General features: G+C 48.7%; 1 protein-coding gene across 1 annotated transcript in view; it reads right to left on the minus strand.

Annotated features, from left to right (window-relative positions):
• The window catches only part of DDR2 (discoidin domain receptor tyrosine kinase 2), a 798,230-nt gene that overhangs the window by 191,646 nt on the left and 584,934 nt on the right, over positions 1–21,650 (minus strand). Inside the window, exon 12 of the mRNA XM_075321981.1 lies at positions 4,266–4,464. Coding sequence (XP_075178096.1) covers positions 4,266–4,464 — 199 coding nt within the window. The remainder of the gene's footprint in view (positions 1–4,265; positions 4,465–21,650) is intronic.

Consider the following 21,650-nt stretch of genomic DNA (forward strand, 5'->3'; position numbering starts at 1 on the left):
AACTCTTCCAGCACCTGCCTGCTATACCTGGCTAGCATACAAAAATATGGCGAAGCTCACGTCCTTTTTTTGTAGTTTTTTGGCAAAAAAAATAAAAAATGCTTCCCTGGATTTTACATTGCCAGTGAAGGTAACACCAAGCAGTGGGGGTTAGCAGCCAGTAGCTGCTTGGATTACCCTTAGCTAGCAATACAAAAAATGCAGCGGGAGCCCATATATATTTTTTTTAATTATTTATTTAAATAACTAAAAACAAAATGGGCTTCCCTGTATTTTGATTGCTGGACATCACAGTGCTTTAAAAATAAATCTTTAAAAAAAATGACGTAGCGCTCCGTGGTATTTTTGATTCTCAGTGCAGATAAAGCAGAGAGCTATGGGTTGCCACCCCCATCTGCCTGCCGTTACCTTGGTTGGCAATCAAAATACAGGGAAGCCCATTAATTTTTTCTATTTAAAAAATAGTTAAAAAAAAATGACGTTGGGTCCCCCCATTTTTGATAGCCAGCTAGGGTAAAGCAGACGGCTGTAGCCTGAAAACCACAGCTGGCAGCTTTACCGTGGTTGGGGATCCAATGTGGAGGTCCCCCCAGGCTCTTTTTTTATAATTATTTTATAAATATTAATAATTACACAAAAAAAGTAGGGTCCCCCCCAAATTGGATCACCAGCCAAGGTAAAGCGGACAGCTGTGGTCTGGTATTCTCAGGGTGGGAAGGTCCATAGTCATTGGGCCTTCACAGCCTAAAAATAGCAGGCCGCAGGCACCCCAGACGTGGCGCATCCACTAGATGCTCCAATCCTGGCGCTTCACCCCAGCTCATCCCGTGCCCTGGTGCAGTGGCAAACGGGGTAATAAATCGGGTTGATACTAGCTGTAAGGTCACCTGACATCAAGCCCAGCAGTTTGTGATGTCATGGCATCTATTAGATACCCAACATCATAAACTGTCAGTACTAACAAAAAAAAATTGACAAAAGAAATTTATTTGAAAAAAACAGTCCCCAAAACATTTCCTCTTTCACCAATTTCTTGTAAGAAAAAAAATAAAGGGGTCCCACGACGACTCTGGAACGTCTAGAATATGGGGGGGGAGACACTCAGGGAACGTATCCCCCATTTTCTAGGAGTGCAGACCCTTCATGTGAGGAGTGTGGGTGCAATGAATCTGCACTCACTCTCCCCGGGTCCACAGCAGCAGAGTCCATGTCGTAATGGTTGCTACCAAAGCTGCAAGCCCTGCTCATGAGGTAAGGGCATGCCTAATCAGGAGAACTATTCTACATTTCCAAATATTGGTATTTGCTGATATTATTGCTATTCCACCTACTATATATTGGGGATAGGATCTTGGAGATGGAATACCCCTTTAAGTCCAGTTATCCAGCTGAATGAATACTTAACAACAGAGCTCGCTATTTAGATGTGTTTTCTTGTGGCGTATAACGGACTCTCATGTTTGGTAGTCGTTCAGCAGGGAAACTATAAAAGCAAATCCCTCCATTTGGAAATGTAGTATATAGCTCTCCTGATCAATTATGTTCCTTACCTCATGAGCAGGGCATTGCAGTAATAATAATAATTTATTCATTTGCATAGCGTTATTAATTCCATAGCGCTGTATGTCTTTGGAGTGTGGGAGGAAACCGGAGTACCCAGAGGAAACCCACGCAAACACGGGGAGAACATACAAACTCCTTGCAGATGGTGTCCTTGGTGAGAATTGAACCCAGGACCTCAGCGCTGCAAGACTGCAGTGCTAACCACTGAGCCACCGTGCCACCCATTTAGCTTACAGATGCATAACCACCACTCACTGTGTCTGAACACAGGAAGCTGAGCTGACAGCCGCTCTGTGCATGCGGCAGCGTCTATTGTGAAGGAGAGGGCCCTCGGGGGATCAACGCTGCACAGGTACCGTGGGACACCGGGGAACACCGGTGGGGTTATAGGGGGTGACCTGGCAGGGCCTGAGGAGGAGTTTTCTGTCGCATGTGTCATGGCACATGCGACAGAAATCAAAGGAGTAGGGTGAATGCGGCCGGCGCGCTGCTGTGCGCGCGGCCATCTTGGATTTCTGGGAGGGCATCGGGGGGGCACTTTGGCAACACCGGGGGACCGGAGGGGACCGGGGAGGAGATTTATCATGTTTGTTCATGCCAGATGGGAGATAAATAATTTTTTACCGACGCTGTAATTTACTGTAACGTGATCATCGGTGTATGGTGTATACCTGTGATCACGTGAGCGGGGACCAGAAAAACCGTCCTGAATCATGATCTCCAGGGTCTCAGCTAGCCCTAAAACCCCGGAGATTTTCTGACGCTGGGGGGCGTTATTCACTTATTTCTGCCCGCTGTTTATAAACGGCAGATCAGAATAAGGCTACATTAACACGACCGATCCATTTTTGCGGTCTGCAAAAAACAGTCCGTTTTTTTTCACGGGTTCATCCGTGTGGCATCCGTTTCCGTTCCGTAGACGGTCCGTATGTCATCTGTTTGTCATCCGTGTGCCTTCCGTTTTTTTTGTGTACTGCAAAAAAACTGAAGGAGGGTAAATGCATAAATTTACCCAGGATCCATAGCTTCATCCTACATGAGGCGGTCACATGTTCACTCCAGTGCCATTTTCTACTGCTTTTCACAGCGTAGAGCGCTCTGGTGATTTTCTTGTGCTTGTGCACTTCATATCAGTCTTTTCTGTCATTATAATGGCAGAAAGACACATAATGTCCCACTCTCCTGCATTTTGTAATTTTGCACCCTTTGGTGCCTTTCATGTGGCACTAAGGGGTGCTTAGCTTTGTATTTAGCCAAAAAAAAGAAAAAAAAAATGACGTAGGGTTCCCCCTATTTTTGTAGCCAGCTAGGGTAAAGCAGATGGCTGCAGCCTGCAGACCACAGCTGGCAACCTCACCTTGGCTGGTAATCCAAAACTGAGGGCACCCCACGCTGTTATTTTAAATGAAATAAATAATTAAAAAAAAAAACACGTAGGGGTCCCCCCAAAATTGGATCACCAGCCAAGGTAAAGCAGACAGCTGGGGTCTGATATTCTCAGACTAGGGAGGTCCATGGTTATTGGACTCTCCCCAGCCTAAAAATAGCAGGCCGCAGCCACCCCAGAAGTGGCGCATCCATTAGATGTGCCAATCCTGGTGCTTCGCCCCAGCTCATCCCGCGCCCTGGTGCGTTGGCAAACGGGGTAATATATGGGGTTAATACCAGATGTGTAATGTCACCTGGCATCAAGCCCTGGGGTTGGTGAGGTCAGGCGTCTATCAGATACCTGACATCACCAACCCAGTCAGTAATAAAAAAAAATAGATGACAAACACATTTTTATTTGAAAAAATACTCCCCAATACATTCCCTCTTTAACCAATTTATTAGAAAGAAAAACAAATCCAGGTCTGGTGTAATCCAAGGGGTTGCCATGACGATCCACACTGTCCCAGTCAATGAAGAGCAGGATGTTCCCCATTGGCTGGGAGAGCAGTGCAGTGACCTGAGCTAACATCAATGGGTCAGCCCAGGTCACTGCAGGGGATGACAAGTGTTGCTGTCAGCGAGGTACATTACCTGCGCTGATCTCCTGCACTGCTGACAGCCCCTGTCACTGAGTTCAATGACCTTCACAACCAAGTATCGCGAGAGGCCCGTGACGTCACTGCTAGTCAGTCTCGTGTCGGAAGCGAGAGAAGGTGATGTGACAAGCGGCGGCCATGGAGGACAGTGACAGCGCTGAGGTCGGGACTTCATCACCGCAGGTAAGCCGAGCGGGACCATGTGTGCAGAGTGCCAGGAGGACGTCAGTGTCGTGGACTGCATGGCTGGGGACGTGTGTGTGTGTGTGTGTGTATGTGTACATGCCGCGTGCAAGAGGGGGCGGAGCGAGCTGAGCTGGGAAGTGTGGGCTTCCTGCACATAACTAGGATAAACATCGGGTTACTAACCAAAGCGCTTTGCTTGGATACCCGATGTTTATCTTGGTTACCAGCTTCTGGCAGGCTGCCAGCGATGGCTCCTGCACACTATAGCTGTAAAAAGCCCTGCTTTTTGCTGCTAGAACTGTTCTCGAACGTATCTAGAACTATCGAACTTTAGCAAAAAGCTCGAGTTCTAGTTCTATCGAGAACAGCCCCCAAAATCACTCGAGCCGCGAACTGGAGAACCTCGAACCTCGAACCGCGCTCAACTCTAGTTAACACTAAATTATAGCCACTAAAACATTTTGTTATTGTTATAAAATTCCTGCATACCAGCTTCTTCTTCTACTACTGCTTGTGCTGTGAGCTCCTGATAATCTGGTCCAAGAGGAAATATCCTATCATAGGTAGAGTTTGACTCATGTTCACTAGCTGACATAGACTCATGCCTTCTGTTTGCATTGTATGTGTTGGAGTCACTGGGGATTGAGAGACTGACAGTCAGCTCCTCATCCAACATCCTTCTGGATGCCTATAAAAACGAGAAACAAAAAAGACAACAGTAAAAGTTTGTAAACATTTCACATCAGATATGTTTATAAGACAACAATGGTATACTGCACATTTTACTTTTTTTTCCAATTGTTCATTAGTTATGACTAGAACTGCTTTACTATGCAGAAGGAAACATTTCAGGTCCTCCAGATACATACCTTCAATAATGGACATACTGGAGAACCTTTTCTGTGTCAAAGGAGTTAACTACTACTTTGTTATTGATAGCCTATCCTTATGATCAATATCTGATCGTAGGAGGTGCGACACATTGCATTCCCGCCGGTCTGCTGATAGTGGCGCTGGACGGAAGTTCTCAGATGCTATCAGAACACAGCAGCTCCATCACTTCTATGGTATCCTTGGCGAGTACTGTAAATCCCCACCCTATTCAGTTGGTTCAGCAATACCCAGCCACAGCCACTATAGTTTTGATGGAACTGCTGTGTTCTGGCAACATCTAAGAACCCCAGTAACAGCTGATTGGTGGGGTTTTCATCAATAAAAAAAACTATTGCAAACCTCTAAAAGAGAACTTGTTAAGGCTAGGTTCGCACACTGCGTCTTTTTGACGCTGCGTTTTTGGCCGCTAAAAACGCACAAAAACGCACCTGCGTCGAAAAAACGCGTAAAAAAACGCATGCGTTTTTACCGCGATTTGGTGCGTTTTTGGCTGCGTTTTGCTGTGTTTTTGATCTCTGCGTTTTGCTGCGTTTTTCCAATACATTGCATGGGCGGAAAACGCAGAAAAACGCAGGAAAGAATTGGCATGTCCATTTTTTTTTTCAAGCTCAAAAACGCAGCTTAAAAAAACAGTTGTGTGCGCACAGCAAAAATGAAAACTCATAGACTTTGCTGGGGAAGCAAAGTCATGCAGTTTTGAGGCCAAAAACGCACCCGAAAAACGCGCAAAAACGCAGCGAAAAACGCACTGTGTGCACATAGCCTAAGTGGTTCATGCTGCCCAAACTGCAGGTGGTATAAATCACAGTCTAACTATACGATTGGAGCCAAGTATATTATTCTTCAAAATGCTCCATCAATTCAGAAAAAATGTACTATGAGGATCCAACATCTTTCAAGCACAGCAGCAGCTGATTGCCAGGCATCTCGCTGTATATACTCTTTAGGCCTCCGACACACATCCGTTAAAAACGTGCGTGTTTTGTCCGTTTCCGTATATAAAGAAGACACGAACAAACGTACACCAATGTTAATCTATGTTTGTGGTCAAACTTGCATTTTTCATCATGTCCGTGTGTCCGTGTCCGTGATCCGTATGTGTTTCTGTTTTTCACTGCAGCATGTCCGTTTCCTGCACAGAACACGCACACATGGACACCATGAAAGTCAATGGTTTGGTGCGCACAAGTACGTGACACGGATGCATCTCCGTATGCTCGGTGTACGTTTTGTGCTTTTTTCTAGCGATGTCGGTCATTCTTTCTTTTCCTGTGTATGTCGGTCAATCTCCCTCAGTCCGTAGGTCGGTCTCTTTCTGTTTGTCTGTCTCTCTCTCTGTCTTGTCTGTCCCTCTCTCTGTCTGACGGTCAGTCTCCCCCCTCCCGATCACTGGCGCGGCGCTGCACGGCGTTCACCCTGCTCCGGCGGCTTTTACTATTTTGAAAAAGCTGGCCGCTCATTAATCAATCTAGTATTCCCTGCTTTCCACGCCCACCGGCGCCTATGATTGGTTGCAGTTAGACACGCCCACACGCTGAGTGACAGCTGTCTCACTGCAACCAATCACAGCCGCCGGTGGGCGGGTCTATAATTTACAGTAAAAAAAAAAAATAATTAATTAAAAAAAACGACATTCGGTCCCCCCCCCATTTTGATACCAGCCAGGGTATAGTCACACGGCTGAAGGCTGTTATTCTCAGGATGGGGAGCTCCACGGAGCCCCCCAGCCTAACAATATCAGCCAGCAGCTGCCCAGAAATGCCGCATCCATTAGATGCGACAGTTCTGGGACTCTACCTGGCTCTTCCCGAATTGCCCTGCTGCGTTGGCAATCGGGGTAATAAGGAATTAATGGCAGCAGCTGCCAATAAGTCCTAGATTAATCAATGCAGGCGTCTATGAGACTCCTCCAATGATTAACCTGTAATTTAAAATTAATAAACACACACAACGAAAAATCCTTTATTTGCAATAATAAACACTAACAAATACCCTTGTTCACCACTTTATTAACCCCTAAAAAAACCCATCCATGTCCGGCGTAATCCACGGAGGTCCCGTGTCGCTTCCAGCTCTGCTACATGAAGGTGACAGGAGCTGCAGAAGAACACTGCCGCTCCTGGCAGCACCATGCAGCAACTGATGTAAGTATCGCGATCAGCGATGACATCACTCAGGTAACTCGCGGCCACCGCTGGATCCTCCAACTGTGACAGCAAGTCGCCCAGGTGACAGCGATGAAGTCACAGGTGAGTTGCGGTCTCGGGTGGGTGACTCCAGCAGGCCGCGGGTAACCTGAGTGACAGCAGCGAAAATCGCGCTGCTCACTTCAGTTACTCTGGGGATTAGCGGTCACCGGTGATTCCTTCACAGGTGACCGCTAATCAGTATGCGACACACAGATAGAGCCGCGGTATGACAATGAAGTCGGGTGAAGATCACATGAGTTCATTCTCTAAGCGTGAAACTGTCTGCTGTCAGCGGATAAGCATCAACGACATTTTACATCACACACGTACCATTTCACACGGACAAAACACACTCACATGTCAGTTACAGTGCCTACAAGTAGTATTCAACCCCCTGCAGATTTAGCAGGTTTACACATTCGGAATTAACTTGGCATTGTGACATTTGGACTGTAGATCAGCCTGGAAGTGTGAAATGCACTGCAGCAAAAAAGAATGTTATTTCTTTTTTTTTTTTTTTAAATTGTGAAAAGTTTATTCAGAGGGTCATTTATTATTCAACCCCTCAAACCACCAGAATTCTGTTTTGTTCCCCTAAAGTATTAAGAAGTATTTCAGGCACAAAGAACAATGAGCTTTAAATGTTTGGATTAATTATCTCTTTTTCCAGCCTTTTCTGACTAATTTAAGACCCTCCCCAAACTTGTGAACAGCACTCATACTTGGTCAACATGGGAAAGACAAAGGAGCATTCCAAGGCCATCAGAGACAAGATCGTGGAGGGTCACAAAGCTGGCAAGGGGTACAAAACCCTTTCCAAGAAGTTGGGCCTACCTGTCTCCACTGTTGGGAGCATCATCCGGAAGTGTTAGGCTTATGGAACTACTGTTAGCCTTCCACGGCCTGGACAGCCTTTGAAAGTTTCCACCCGTGCCGAGGCCAGGCTTGTCCGAAGAGTCAAGGCTAACCCAAGGACAACAAGGAAGGAGCTCCGGGAAGATCTCATGGCAGTGGGGACATTGGTTTCAGTCAATACCATAAGTAACGTACTCCACCGCAATGGTCTCCGTTCCAGACGAGCCCGTAAGGTACCTTTACTTTCAAAGCGTCATGTCAAGGCTTGTCTACAGTTTGCTCATGATCACTTGGAGGACTCTGAGACAGACTGGTTCAAGGTTCTCTGGTCTGATGAGACCAAGATCGAGATCTTTGGTGCCAACCACACACGTGACGTTTGGAGACTGGATGGCACTGCATACGACCCCAAGAATACCATCCCTACAGTCAAGCATGGTGGTGGTAGCATCATGCTGTGGGGCTGTTTCTCAGCCAAGGGGCCTGGCCATCTGGTCCGCATCCATGGGAAGATAGATAGCACGGCCTACCTGGAGATTTTGGCCAAGAACCTCCGCTCCTCCATCAAGGATCTTAAGATGGGTCGTCATTTCATCTTCGAACAAGACAATGACCCAAAGTACACAGCCAAGAAAACCAAGGCCTGGTTCCAGAGGGAAAAAATCAAGGTGTTGCAGTGGCCTAGTCAGTCTCCTGACCTTAACCCAATTGAAAACTTGTGGAAGGAGCTCAAGATTAAACTCCACATGAGACACCCAAAGAACCTAGATAACTTGGAGAAGATCTGCATGGAGGAGTGGGCCAAGATAAATCCAGAGACCTGTGCCGGCCTGATCAGGTCTTATAAAAGACGATTATTAGCTGTAATTGCAAACAAGGGTTATTCCACAAAATATTAAACCTAGGGGTTGAATAATAATTGACTCACACTTTTATGTTGAAAATTTATTAAAATTTAACTGAGCAACATAACTTGTTGGTTTGTAAGATTTATGCATCTGTTAATAAATCCTGCTCTTGTTTGAAGTTTGCAGGCTCTAACTTATTTGCATCTTATCAAACCTGCTAAATCTGCAGGGGGTTGAATACTACTTGTAGGCACTGTATGTATCTCACGCACACACGGACATTCCCCACGTACACACGGCTAGCATACACTGTTCACACAGATGCCACACGTACCATAAAAACGGATCACGAATGTGAAAAACAACCCGTATTACACGTGCGTGATTTTAACGGATGTGTGTCGGAGGCCTTATACTGTATATAGTAAGCTCCAAAAATGTTGCCACTCTAGAAATTATCCAAGAAAATGAAGTATTTCTCCCAGAAAACTATTGAAATTACATGTTTTGTTATACACAAAGGTAAATTGGACATATTTTCACACAAAACTAAAAATATGGGTCAAGCAAAATGGTTGGCACCCTCAACTTAATATTTGGTTGCACACCCTTTGGAATAGATTACTGCAATCAATTGCTTCCTATAACCATCAACAAGGTTCTTCCACCTTGCAAATAGATTTTGGAATACACTTCTTCAACAAACTGCTCCAGGTCTCTCATATTGACGGATGCTTTCTCTCAACAATAACTTTAAGATCTCTCTACAAGTGCTCAATGGGATTTAGATCCGGACTCACTGCTACAACTTCAGAACTCTCCAGCGCTTTGTTTCCCTCCATTTCTGGGTGCTTCTCAAAGAGTATTTGGGGTCATTGTCCAGCTGGAAGACCCATGACCCAAGAAGCAAAACTAGCTTTTTGACAGTGAACACTATATTGCGAACCAAAATCCTTTGGTAATCTTCAGATTTCATGATGCCTTGCACACAGTGAAGGCACCCAGTGCCAGAGGCAGCAAAACAGCCCCAAAACATCATTGAATCTCCACCAAATTTGACTGCATGTGTGACGCCCTGGACTAGTCAGGTCGTCCCAGGTAGACACACACACACCCCCTCCCCGAGTAGGTGACAGCAGCCAACCAAGACACCCTTGTCACCACCCTCCAGGTTTGATGTCCACACAAGGGGGGCGGAGCCAGGTGGTTGGCTCCACCCACCGAGGAGTTCACAGGCCTGGAGGTGGGAAAACAGACACATAAGATGTAGTGCAGAGTAGAGAGAAGTCAAGTTCAAGGGCAGACCTGTGTCCAGGCCTGCCAACAGACTACTCCAGTGGCTGGGTCGGAGCACAGTCACCTTTGGCAAGGAGGCAGATGGTGGTGGCCGCCTGCAGAAGCTGGGATTACGGCCGGTGGAACCGCAGGAACCGGGGTCGGGAGGTGGCCCGCCGGTACCGAACTGGGGAACCGATTGGAAATCGGACCCAGTACAAAGACCCAGTACAAAGCCCTGAACCGACAGGGCCGAGTCAAATCAACTGATTGCGGACTGGACTTTAGGACCAATGCCACACAAGACCCGTTAGAAGACAACAGCCCAACCATACAGGGTAAAGCCACCGCCAAGGCATAGAGACCCAAAGGGCCAGCGTCTGCGGTCAAACAGGCTCCTATGGCATATACTAGGCGGGGAGTGGACTACCGTTGCTTAGGCATAGGAGTCAAACATTCATACAAAGAGGTGCAGGAGAAAGGCGGAAACCACCAACCTATTCGGGGAGAAGCTGCAGCCAGCTGCGGGCCACGTTCATCAACCCGTTTGGTTTACCAGAGACTCCAGTGTGTTGTGTCATAATGAGTACACCAGTGCCTCCGGGCCACGCACCGCGCCGCACCGCATCAGCACCCAGCACGCACCCGCTCCCACGCCTCAGCACCTCCCTCGGGCCCCCGGAACCACCACTCCCCTACCCACGGAGGGGTCAACACCAAGCTGCGCAACACCGTCCCTGGGAGGCCTAGTTAACGGCAGCGGTGGTGTCCATCCATTCACCACAACCCGTGGGTGGCGTCACGAACTTATACCCCAAATCAAACCACCGCGGCCCCGGCCGTGGAACTCCCCGTCAAGTCCCTGTGTATAGCGTCAATTCCCTTGCAGAGTGACGTGACCCCTGGGTTCGTGAGAAGCTCGAGCCACCACCCACCGTACGAGCACGGATCCGAGTGGCTCAGCGGTCGTAGCCGAGCTCGCGGGGTGGTACACATCGACGCTTCTGGCATCTGCGAACACGATAGAACCATCCACTTATCTGTAGAAGTGCGCCTTGAAATTGCTGTTAGCGGCGTCCCGCTGAAATATTACAGAATCCGCCATCTTGGGCGCGAAAAGTTCCCGCCCGAGCCGTCTTCCCTGAACAGAAAGGGCGCGAAAAGCAAATTCCCACCCCCCGAGAGCAGAGCAGTGCTGAGAGCAAGGAGAGTGCTCGGAAAAGACCAAGGGGGCGGGTGAAGATTCGGCCTCATGTGACTGAGGAGATAAAAGGCAGGGACGCCAGGACTCTGCAACCCGTTGTGTTCCTGGATCCCGAGAGTGCCATATTTCCACCCTGTTTGAGAAGCCCGAATTCCCGGAGCCCGCGCCCGGAACAGCGGCGTGGGTGGAAGCCTGGATGACTCTGATGTGTTGCCGCCTACAAGTGCAGGCGAGGTACTTAATGGAGCAGTGGGCGACCGAGATGGGGGAGATAGCTTCGGCTGTGTGGGCGCGTGAGATGGAGGCGAATTTGGAGGAGTGAGTGAGCGACCCACGCCCCAATGTCCTGGAGGGACCGGTCGCTGCGGTTGAGGGACCCGGTCTGCCCCCACTTCCCCTGTCGCCTCCTCCACCGCCCGTTCCAGCTGCAGCTGCCCTCCCGCTCGGTCCGCCGCCCACAACACCGGCGATGGAACCCGTCCCAACTGCCCATGAGGACCCGCCTGTAGACGCGGCTCGCGGACGGCCGTATACCCGGCCCGGACCAACCCCGTTGCCATGGAAGGTACCCGTCCTGGACGTGATCCCGCCAGTCCCGGTGAAGGCGACACCCAGAGAGACCCCGACCCCGGCAGTCCGCCCGGCCGAGGGGGAGAGCGTTACCCAGAAGAAGGCCCTGATGGTGAGGCAGGCCGCTCCCGGGTCTAGGGCCTCAGCTGAGGTCCCGAGGGGAGGCCGCTGCAAGGCAGCAGAGCCGGCCGCGATGCAGCGGGGTTCCCCACAGAGGGTGACGGTCGTAGCCGCCACCGGGGAACTCCAGCTGGGCCAGAACCCTACCCGTAGAGACCCCGGGCACGCAGACACCCTGTATTGGGAGCGGCGGCCAAGCCAACTGGGCCGGGAGATTGAGGCCTGTGAGAGGAGGAAAGCAGAGATCCTCACCCGCATGATCCGGGAAAAGGACAATTTGAGGAGTGCCACCTACCGGGTACGAGGCCAAAAGTACCAGGGCCAGGTCCGGAGGTTTGACGGTGACCACGGATGGGGGTTCATCTATGAGCCTGGCCTGGAGGACGAAGTGTTCTTCTCCCACAGAGATGTGAACCCCCACCTACCCAATGGTCACCCGGATCGTGACCTGCTACCCGGCGACTTGGTCCAGTATACCCGGCATTGTGGGGAGAGGGGCTGGTTTGCCCTGGATGTCCGCTTGAGAGAGGGTCGCAGTGCCCCGGAGCGGCCCCAGTCCCCTCCCCCACCGTACAGCCTTGGAGTGACCGTTGAGGCTGAGTACGAGGAGGATGAAGACCAAAGTTAAAGGCAGCGGAACCCGGCTGCCAAAGTGACACCGTCCCCGTTGGGACCATACTGCCCCGTTGGGACTTTGTTTTTGCCCCCGTTTAATTAAAGACAAGGCCGAGAACTTGCAGGCCACCCAAAAACTATTGGGTTTGTAAATAAATCCCCCCCCTTAACCGGCCTTCCGGTTTCACAGCCTCCGGAGAGGCAGACTGGAGGATGGGCCTGCAGGAAATAGATGGCCGAGGCCCGCCACCACTACAACCGGTGGCCATCCTCCGAGTCAGGGGTCCCCTGGACGTGGGGCCTCTGAAAAGACAGGCAGTTGTGAAACCTGCACCCGTCCCGTTGGAAAACACCTGGGCCCGTTCCTGGACTGGGGAAAAGGGGTGCTGCCCACTTCTTAGGGGCAGCATCAAAGTACAAGTTGTTTGGGTGGGTGATTGAAGGACCCGGACCAGTTTCCCGTATTAATAAAAATGTTTTACGTTCGCAACGTATGTGCCTCCCGAAAGGGAAGATATGAAAAGCTAAAAATGTGAAAGTTTGTACACCCGTTAGTGTACTTGTACTGTGTTCCCGTTTTTCTATTTTTCAGAAACAAAATAAACCGGTGATGGACGGGCAGCCAGCGGACAGTCTGCATTAAACCAAGGGGGAATATGATGCCCTGGACTAGTCAGGGTCGTCCCAGGTAGTCACTCACACACACCCCCTCCCCGAGTAGGTGACAGCAGCCAACCAAGAAACCCTTGTCACCACCCTCCAGGTTTGATGTCCACACCAGGGGGGCGGAGCCAGGCGGTGGGCTCCGCCCACCGAAGAGTTCACAGGCCTGGAGGAGGGAAAGCAGACATATAAGTTGTAGTGCAGAGTAGAGAGAAGTCAAGTTTAAGGGCAGACCTGTGTCCAGGCCTGCCAACAGACTACTCCGGTGGCTGGGCTGGAGCACAGTCACCTTTGTCAAGGAGGCAGATGGTGGTGGCCACCTGCAGGACCTGAGATTACGGCCGGTGGAACCGTAGGGACCGGGGTCGGGCGGTGGCCCGCCGGTACCGAACCGGGGAACCAATTGGAAACCGGAGCACCAGGGGGGGTACTCAGACCCAGTACAAAGCCCCGAACCGACAGGGCCGAGTCAAATCAACTGATTGCGGACTGGACTTTAGGACCTATCCCACACAAGACCCGTTAGAAGACAACAGCCCAACCATACAGGGTAAAGCCACCGCCAAGGCATAGAGACCCAAAGGGCCAGCGTCTGCGGTCAAACGGGCTCCTACGGCATATACCAGGCGGGGAGCGGACTACCGTTGCTTAGGCATAGGATTCAAACATTCATACAAAGAGGTGCAGGAGAAAGGCGGAAACCACCAACCTATTCTGGGAGAAGCTGCAGCCGGCTGCGGGCCCCCTTCATCACTCCGTTTGGTTTACCAGAGACTCCAGTGTGTTGTGTCATAGTGAGTACACCAGTGCCTCCGGGCCGCGCACCGCGACGCACCGCGACGCACCGCATCAGCACCCAGCACGCACCCGCTCCCACGCCTCAGCCCCCTCTCCCTCGGGCCCCCGGGACCACCACTCCCCTACCCACGGAGGGGTCAACACCAAGCTGCGCAACACCGTCCCCGGGAGGCCTAGTTAACGGCAGCGGTGGTGTCCATCCATTCACCACAACCCGTGGGTGGCGTCACGAACTTATACCCCAAATCAAACCCCCGCGGCCCCGGCCGTGGAACTCGCCGTCAAGTCCCTGCGTGTAGTGCCAATTCCATTGCAGAGCGACGTTACCCCCGGGTCCGTGAGAGGCTCGAGCCACCACCCACTGTACGAGCACGGATCCGAGCGGCTCGGTGGTCACAGCTGAGCCCGCAGGGCGGTACACATCTACTGTGTTCTTTTCTTAGTAGGCCTCATTTCATTTTCGGTAAACAGTAGAATTATGTGCTTTACCAAAAAGCTCTGTCTTGGTCTGATCTATGCACAAGATGCTTTTTCAGAAGGATTTTGGCTTATCCATGTACAGTTGGAAAATTGCAATCTATCATTTTTATTTCTCTGTCAGCAGTGGGGTCATCCTGAGTCTTCTGCCATAGTATTTCATTTCATTCAAATGTTGACAGATAGTTCGCCCTGACACTGATGCACCCTGAAAGCTTGAATTTCTTTGGAGCTTGATTGTGGCTGCTTATCCAACATACAGAAAATTCTGTGCTGCAACTTTTCATCAATTTTTCTCTGCCTCCATTTCCAGGGAGATTAGCTACAGTGCTATGGGTTGTAAAGTTGTGCACTGTGGACACAGGAACATCAAAATCTCTGGAGATGGACTTGAGATTGTTTATATTTTTCAACAATTTCAGTTCTCAAGTCCTTAGACAATTCTCTTCTTGTTGTTCTCCATGCTAAGTGTGGCACACACAGACATACAGTGCAAAGATTGGGTCAACTTCTCCCCTTTTTATCTGGTTTCAGGTGTGATTTTCATATTACCCACATTTGCAAGAAGTGAGTTTAAATGAGCATCACATGCTTGAAACAAAGTTATTTACCCACGATTATGTAAAGGTGCCAACAATTTTGTCCAATTTTGTTTGTGTGGAAATATGTCCAATTTGCCTTTTTTTGTGTGTTGTTTTAATACACACAAAGGAAATAAACAGGTGTATAACAAAACGTGTAATTGCAGTAATTTTCTGGGAGAAATACTTCATTTTCTGGAACAATTTCAAGGGTGCCAACACTTTTGGTTATGACTGTATATTTCTAACCTAGAATAAAAATGTAATGCATAGTAAGTGTAATTTTACTTACTGCAGTGTGCCTACATATTATTTTTTACTCTAGGTTATATTTGTTAATGTTCACAGCGTACATGTGCACCTGCATATTTCACTTAGGCCTAATACACACGGTGAGAAAAACGGTGCAAGTGGAGTGCGATAAAACATTGCATTCCACTCGGACGAATTTTAGCCTGTGTGTCAGCGCACATGAGCAATTATTTTATCAGCCCTAATCGGACCGAGAAAACAATCGCAGCATGCTGTGATTTAAATGCGAGACTCTTTCTCTCGCACCCATTCAAGTGTATGGGGCGAGAAAAAAATCGCACTGCAGTCGCGGTACACCGGTGTACCACGAGTGCAGAGCGAGAATCACAATAGCCGGCTACGGAGGAGAGAGGGAGAGAAATCCCTCTCCTCCGCACCGCTGGCCCGCCTCTCCTCAGTGCCGGCCCTCCCCCCTGCAGCTGAGGTCCGCTCGCACAATCGGACCTCAGTCGCAGGGACACTAGCATGACACTCGGCTATGCTGTACTGCCAGCGTGAGCCAAGTGTCATGCGAGGGGATCGCAGTAATCCCCGTGTGGCCCCAGCATTATACTAACAGGTGGCCCTTGGTTTTGGTTTTACTTTAGTTCTTTCCCAATATATACGCAAGGGAGAGACCTGTACATCACCTTCTGCGACACGGGGAGAAGTATCTTCAAAGTACATCTTCTCTGAAACACTGGAGCTTTTCAAAGAATAAAGTACTGGGATACAATTGTGCAACCAGTCTGCGATTCATTCTGCCCACTGTCTGGACCTCATGAATTGACTGAAATGTTACTTTTAAAGTCACTAACTAATACAAGTGTGTATACTCATTTTCATGTCTTTATATGTTTCTGTTGGTACTCACAGCAGTTCCATATGCACCGCACCTAAGCAGCAGAAGACGCATGTTTTTCTAAAGCGACCACCCTATGACGTCTCTACAGACTCTGTTGGATGCTATAACAGCACCTACAGATATTCATCCATAATAAGAATACATTCATAATCCAATGAAACAAACCAACAATATTTTTGGGATCGGAGAAGAGGATTTCACGGGTGAGGATGTCGCGCTGCTGGGTGCAGATAACTCTATGCACAATGTTGGTGAATTGGAGTTATGGCAGTGTATTTGTCAATATATTTCAAAACCAAACTGGTTACTTTCTCAACACAAAACTACATTCTTATAATCCTATCTGCCTATTTGTCTGCTATCAGTCCAACTGAATCCAACACAACAATCTGTAAGTGTCTATGCAATGTGGTTATGCTGATGTGCAGCAGGAGTCTCTGTGGCAGACAAACACTGCGTACACAATTATTAGGCAACTTCATGTTTGATGATTCATTTAATTATTGAACAACTACAGTGCTGTCAATCAATCCAAAAATTTAACAAAGCTGAAACCTGAATATTTAAGAAAGTAAAATTACATTTTTGTCTTTCTTAGGAAAATATTTATGTGGGCAAAATTATTGGGCAACTATTAGGGGTACTTTGCACACTACGGTGGGGTCAAATCGAAAGTGACGCACATCCGGCGTCGCTGTCGCCATCGGAGTGTGTAAATCGTTTTTGATACAATTAATGAGCGCAAAAGCGTCGAAATCGTATCATCGGTGTAGTGTCGGTCATTTCCATAATATCGCGGTAGCGACAGGTACGATGTTGTTCCTCGTTCCTGCGGCAGCACACACCGCTGTGTGAGAAGCCGCAGGAGCGAGGAACATCTCCTGTCACGCTGTACTCTAAGATGTACAATAGCAGTACAGCGCAGTAATGTGGGAGTGAGAGGATTCCTGAAACTATCTGAGAAGGTAGTTAGCTGGTAAACCACTAGGGGGCGTAAAAGTGGAGGAAACGTATGAGCAGGGAATAAACTAGCAGAGGTAATACTAGTCAAGCCCACCAGATGGCAGTAGAATCGTCAGAAAGCCGTGTCACAACATGAGGTCTTGTAAGTACACAAGGGCAAAGTCTAAACGTAGTCAGAGGAAAGCAAATAGTCAGTAGCCGGGAAATCAGAGTCTAGAAGCAAGGGGGAGTGGGAAGACAAGACAGAATAAAGGTAAACAGATAAGGAACGAACAGGGAGACAGCGGGAGAGACACTGATGGAAACAGACAACAGAGGAGGTTAACAGGTCAGGTGAACACGGAGGTCAGGAGGGGGCAGGGCAGACAACAGGTCACTCAAGAGCAGAACACAGCAGATCCAGAAGTATCACTGGCGAAGTCCAAGAGAAACAGTGCCCTAATAAAGCAGCCTGACCTCCAGAACGAGGCAGAAAGGATTAACCCCTAACGGGACTTGCATCAGAAGTGAAACTAAAAAAAAGGCTCAGCTCCAGCTGAGCCAGGAGTCAATCATGACAGTACCCCCTGCTCAAGGGGGGTCCACCGGACCCGCAGGTTTCCCAGGAAACCTTCTATGAAAGGCACGAGTAAGTCGGTCAGGATGGACAGATCGTGCCGGAACCCAGGATCGCTCCTCCGGTCCGTAACCCCTCCAATGTACCAAGTACTGAAGCGAACTACGGACCCGCCGAGAATCGATGATGCGCTCAATCTCGTGTTCCATCTGACCATCCACCGAAACGGGAGGAGGGGAATGAGGACACTCGGAAACAGAAGGAACAAAAGGCTTGAGCAGAGATTTGTGAAACACATTAGAAATGCGAAAGGACTGCGGTAACCGCAGACGAAAAGCCACTGGGCTGACAATCTCGATGATCTCATACGGACCAATAAATTTTGGACCCAACTTAGTGGAAGGAATTCTCAGACGAATGTTTTTGGTAGACAACCAAACTTTATTCCCCACCTAAAAATTAAATTCTACCGATCGTCTCTTGTCAGCAGAGCGCTTTTGCCGCCCTAAAGCCACCTCAACATTATGCCGGATCTCCCTCCAAACCTCCTCCAACTGCTGAACTGCAGAATCAGCCCCAGGACACCCAGAATCAAGTCTGGAAAATTCACCGAAATGGGGATGGTATCCATAGTTACAAAAAAAATGGAGTAGTACCCGTGGACTGATGGACCCGGTTATTGAAAGCAAACTCAGCCATAGGCAGTGAGGAACACCAATCGTCCTGCTGAGACGTAGCTAGACACCGCAGAATTTGTTCCAATGACTGATTAGTTCTCTCAGTCTGCCCATTGGTCTCGGGATGGTAAGATGAAGAAAAGGACAACTCAATACCCAGCCGTCTACAAAATGCCCCCCAAAATTTGGAAACAAACTGAACCCCCCTGTTGGACACAATGTTAACAGGGATGCCATGCAATCTAACCACCTGTTCAATAAACAATTTGGACAGAGTCTCAGCATTAGGTAATCCCGACAAGGGAACAAAATGCGCCTATTTGCTGAATCTGTCCACCACCACCCAAACAACAGTCTTGCCAGCGGAAACAGGTAAATTAGTGATAAAATCCATGGACAAATGAGTCCAGGGCCTATCCGGAATTGGTAAGGGCACTAATTCCCCGGCTGGCCGGTTATGGGGAACTTTAGCACATGCACACGCATCACAAGCAGACACAAACACGGCGACATCGGAGTACATAGAGGGCCATCAAAACAACCTGGCAATAGCCTTACGAGTAGCTGAGACCCCTGGATAACCACCAAGCACAGAGTCATGAAATTTCTGGAGAACCCGTAATCGAAACTGGTCAGGAACAAACAATTTGGCATCGGGCAATGAAGGAGGGGCCAATGCCTGTGCAACATGAATCTCAGCCTCCAATCCGGAGGATAAAACAGCAACGACTACCCCATGAGGAAGAATGGAGGAAGGAGGTTCGGGAGGCGAAAACGGATCCAAACTGCAAGATAACGCATCCGCCTTAACATTCTTAGAACTGGGCCGAAAAGTAATGGAAAAGTGAAAACGAGAAAAAAAAAGTGACCACCTAGCCTGTCTAGGAGTCAACCGTTTAGCAGACTCGATGTAAGACAGGTTTTTATGGTCCGTAATAACAGTGATCCGATGAACAGCCCCCTCCAAAAAATGCCTCCATTCTTCGAAGGCCAACTTTATGGCCAACAACTCTCGATTCCGCAAATCATAATTCTTCTCAGCAGAAGAAATTTTTTTGGAGAAGAAGGCACACGGTCTTAAATTAGTTAAAGTAGCGGGTCCTTGGGAGAGCACCGCCCCCACACTCACCTCTGAAGCATCAACCTCCACAATAAACGGCTGAGAGAGGTCAGGTTGAACAAGTACAGGAGCAGTCATAGAAGCATTTCTGAAGTTAAAGGAATGTTTTATCGCCTGCGGTGACCACTCCCTAAGATCAGCCCCCTTGCGGGTGAGATCCGTGAGTGGCTTGACCACTTGAGAAAACCCTTTAATAAATTCCCTGTAATAATTGGCAAAACCCAGAAAACGCTGCAGACCCTTGAGGTCTCTGGGTTGCACCCAATTATAAATGGCTTGTACTTTTCTGGGATCCATCCGAAAACCATCAGCAGACAGAATAAAACCTAGAAAGGTGATTTCTTGGACACAAAAAGTACGTTTTTCAGGTTTAGCAAATAGGGAATTCTCCCATAACCTATGAAGTATTGTACGTACATGATCAATATGAGACTCTTTGTTGGACGAGAAGACAAGAATATCATCTAGGTACACAACCATAAAACGGGCAATAAATTGAGAGAAAATATCATTCATAAAATTCTGAAACACTGCAGGAGCATTAGTAAGGCCGAAAGGCATGACCAAGTTTTCAAAAAGGCCCTCTGAGGTAAGGAATGCCGTTTTACACTCATCCCCTTCCTGAATGCGAATGAGGTTATAGGCTCCCCTGAGATCAAGCTTGGAGAACTATTTAGCTCCAGATAATTGATTATAGAGGTCCGGGAGGAGTGAAAGTGGATAGGTATTTCTCACCGTGATCTTATTAAGTTCCCGAAAATCGAGGCAAGGGCGTAGGCCACTATCCTTCTTCTTAACAAAAAAGAACCCAGCAGCAACAGGCGAGACAGAAGGACGGATGTGTCCCTTACGTAAACTATCGGATATGTAATTTTTCATGGCAGTGCGTTCCGGGCCAGAAAGATTATACAAACGGGCCTTGGGTAATTTGGCACCTGGAACCAGGTTAATAGCACAATCGTAAGGACGGTGGGGTGGCAGGACCTCAGCCTCTTTTTCAGAGAACACGTCTCCGAAATCCTTCAGGTACTCCGGAATACCCTCCAGATTAGTTGAAGACATCTGAACAGTGATAAGACAACCATTAGAACATTTAGGACCCCATTTAACAATATCGCGAGAGTCCCAGTCAATTACAGGATTATGCATGTGCAACCAGGGGAATCCCAGCACCAGTCCCGCAGGGAGATTATCCATGATATAACATGAAATAAGTTCCTGATGAAGGGACCCCACTTTAAGCAAAAATTCCTCACAGACAAATTCAACCACATTTCGTGACAATGGTGTCCTATCAATAGCAATAATGTGAACCAGAGTCTCTAGCCTAACTGTCCCTATCTTAGCTTTGGAAACCAGACTGGAGTCAATGAAGTTCATGGAGGAACCACAGTCCACGAAAGCAGAGGCTGGAATACAACAGTCTCCTATTACAAATTCCACCTCAAGCAAAATTTTTTGGAAAGAGGAAAAGGGTACCTGAGGGTCTGGGTGACCTCCTCGAACATCACCCAGACCTAAGCGTTTCCCGACGGTTTAGTAGCAGGAGGACAGGTAGGACAGTCCTTCCTCCAATGTCCCGGACTTCCACAGTAGAAACACAATTTCCACTCCTGTCGTCGTCTCCTCTCCTTCTCCTTGGAATCTGTGGCACCGACCTCCATGGGCTCCGCAAGTGAAACAACCTCAGCTTTGATCGGGCATAATGAGGTTTCCCGCAGGGTCACTCCTCTCTCCCGCAACCTCCGATCCATCCGTACTGCCTGGGTCATGGCCTCCTCCAAAGAATTGGGTGGAGGATGAAGGGCCAGAGCATCCTTGAGATGATCAGAGAGTCCTCTCCTAAACTGGCATCTCAGAGCAGAATCATTCCAGGAAACCGTCGTAGACCACTGCCTGAACTCAGAACAATACCACTCTGCAGTGCGTCTACCCTGAGGGAGACCCATGATCCTGTCCTCTGCCACCATGACCCGGTCCGGTTCATCATAAATAAGTCCTAGGGCGTCAAAAAACCTATCCACAGACATACACTCAGGGGCTGTCGGAGGTAAAGAAAAGGCCCAAGTCCGAGGTCCCTCCCTAAGCAAGGAAATTATTATCCCCACCCGCTGACTATCATCCCCAGAGGAACGTAGTCTAAGAGAAAAAAGTAATTTACAGCTCTCCCGAAACGTGTGAAACCTCTCCTTCTCTCCGGAAAACTTATCCAGGAGCATGACCGTGGGTTCTGGAGAATGGAATGATACATCTACGGGACCGGGCTGTGATTGAATCATGGAACCCTGGAAAGCCTTTACTGCAGCAGCAAGC

Source organism: Anomaloglossus baeobatrachus, chromosome 8, assembly GCF_048569485.1.
Source record: "Anomaloglossus baeobatrachus isolate aAnoBae1 chromosome 8, aAnoBae1.hap1, whole genome shotgun sequence".
Lineage (NCBI taxonomy): Eukaryota > Metazoa > Chordata > Amphibia > Anura > Aromobatidae > Anomaloglossus > Anomaloglossus baeobatrachus.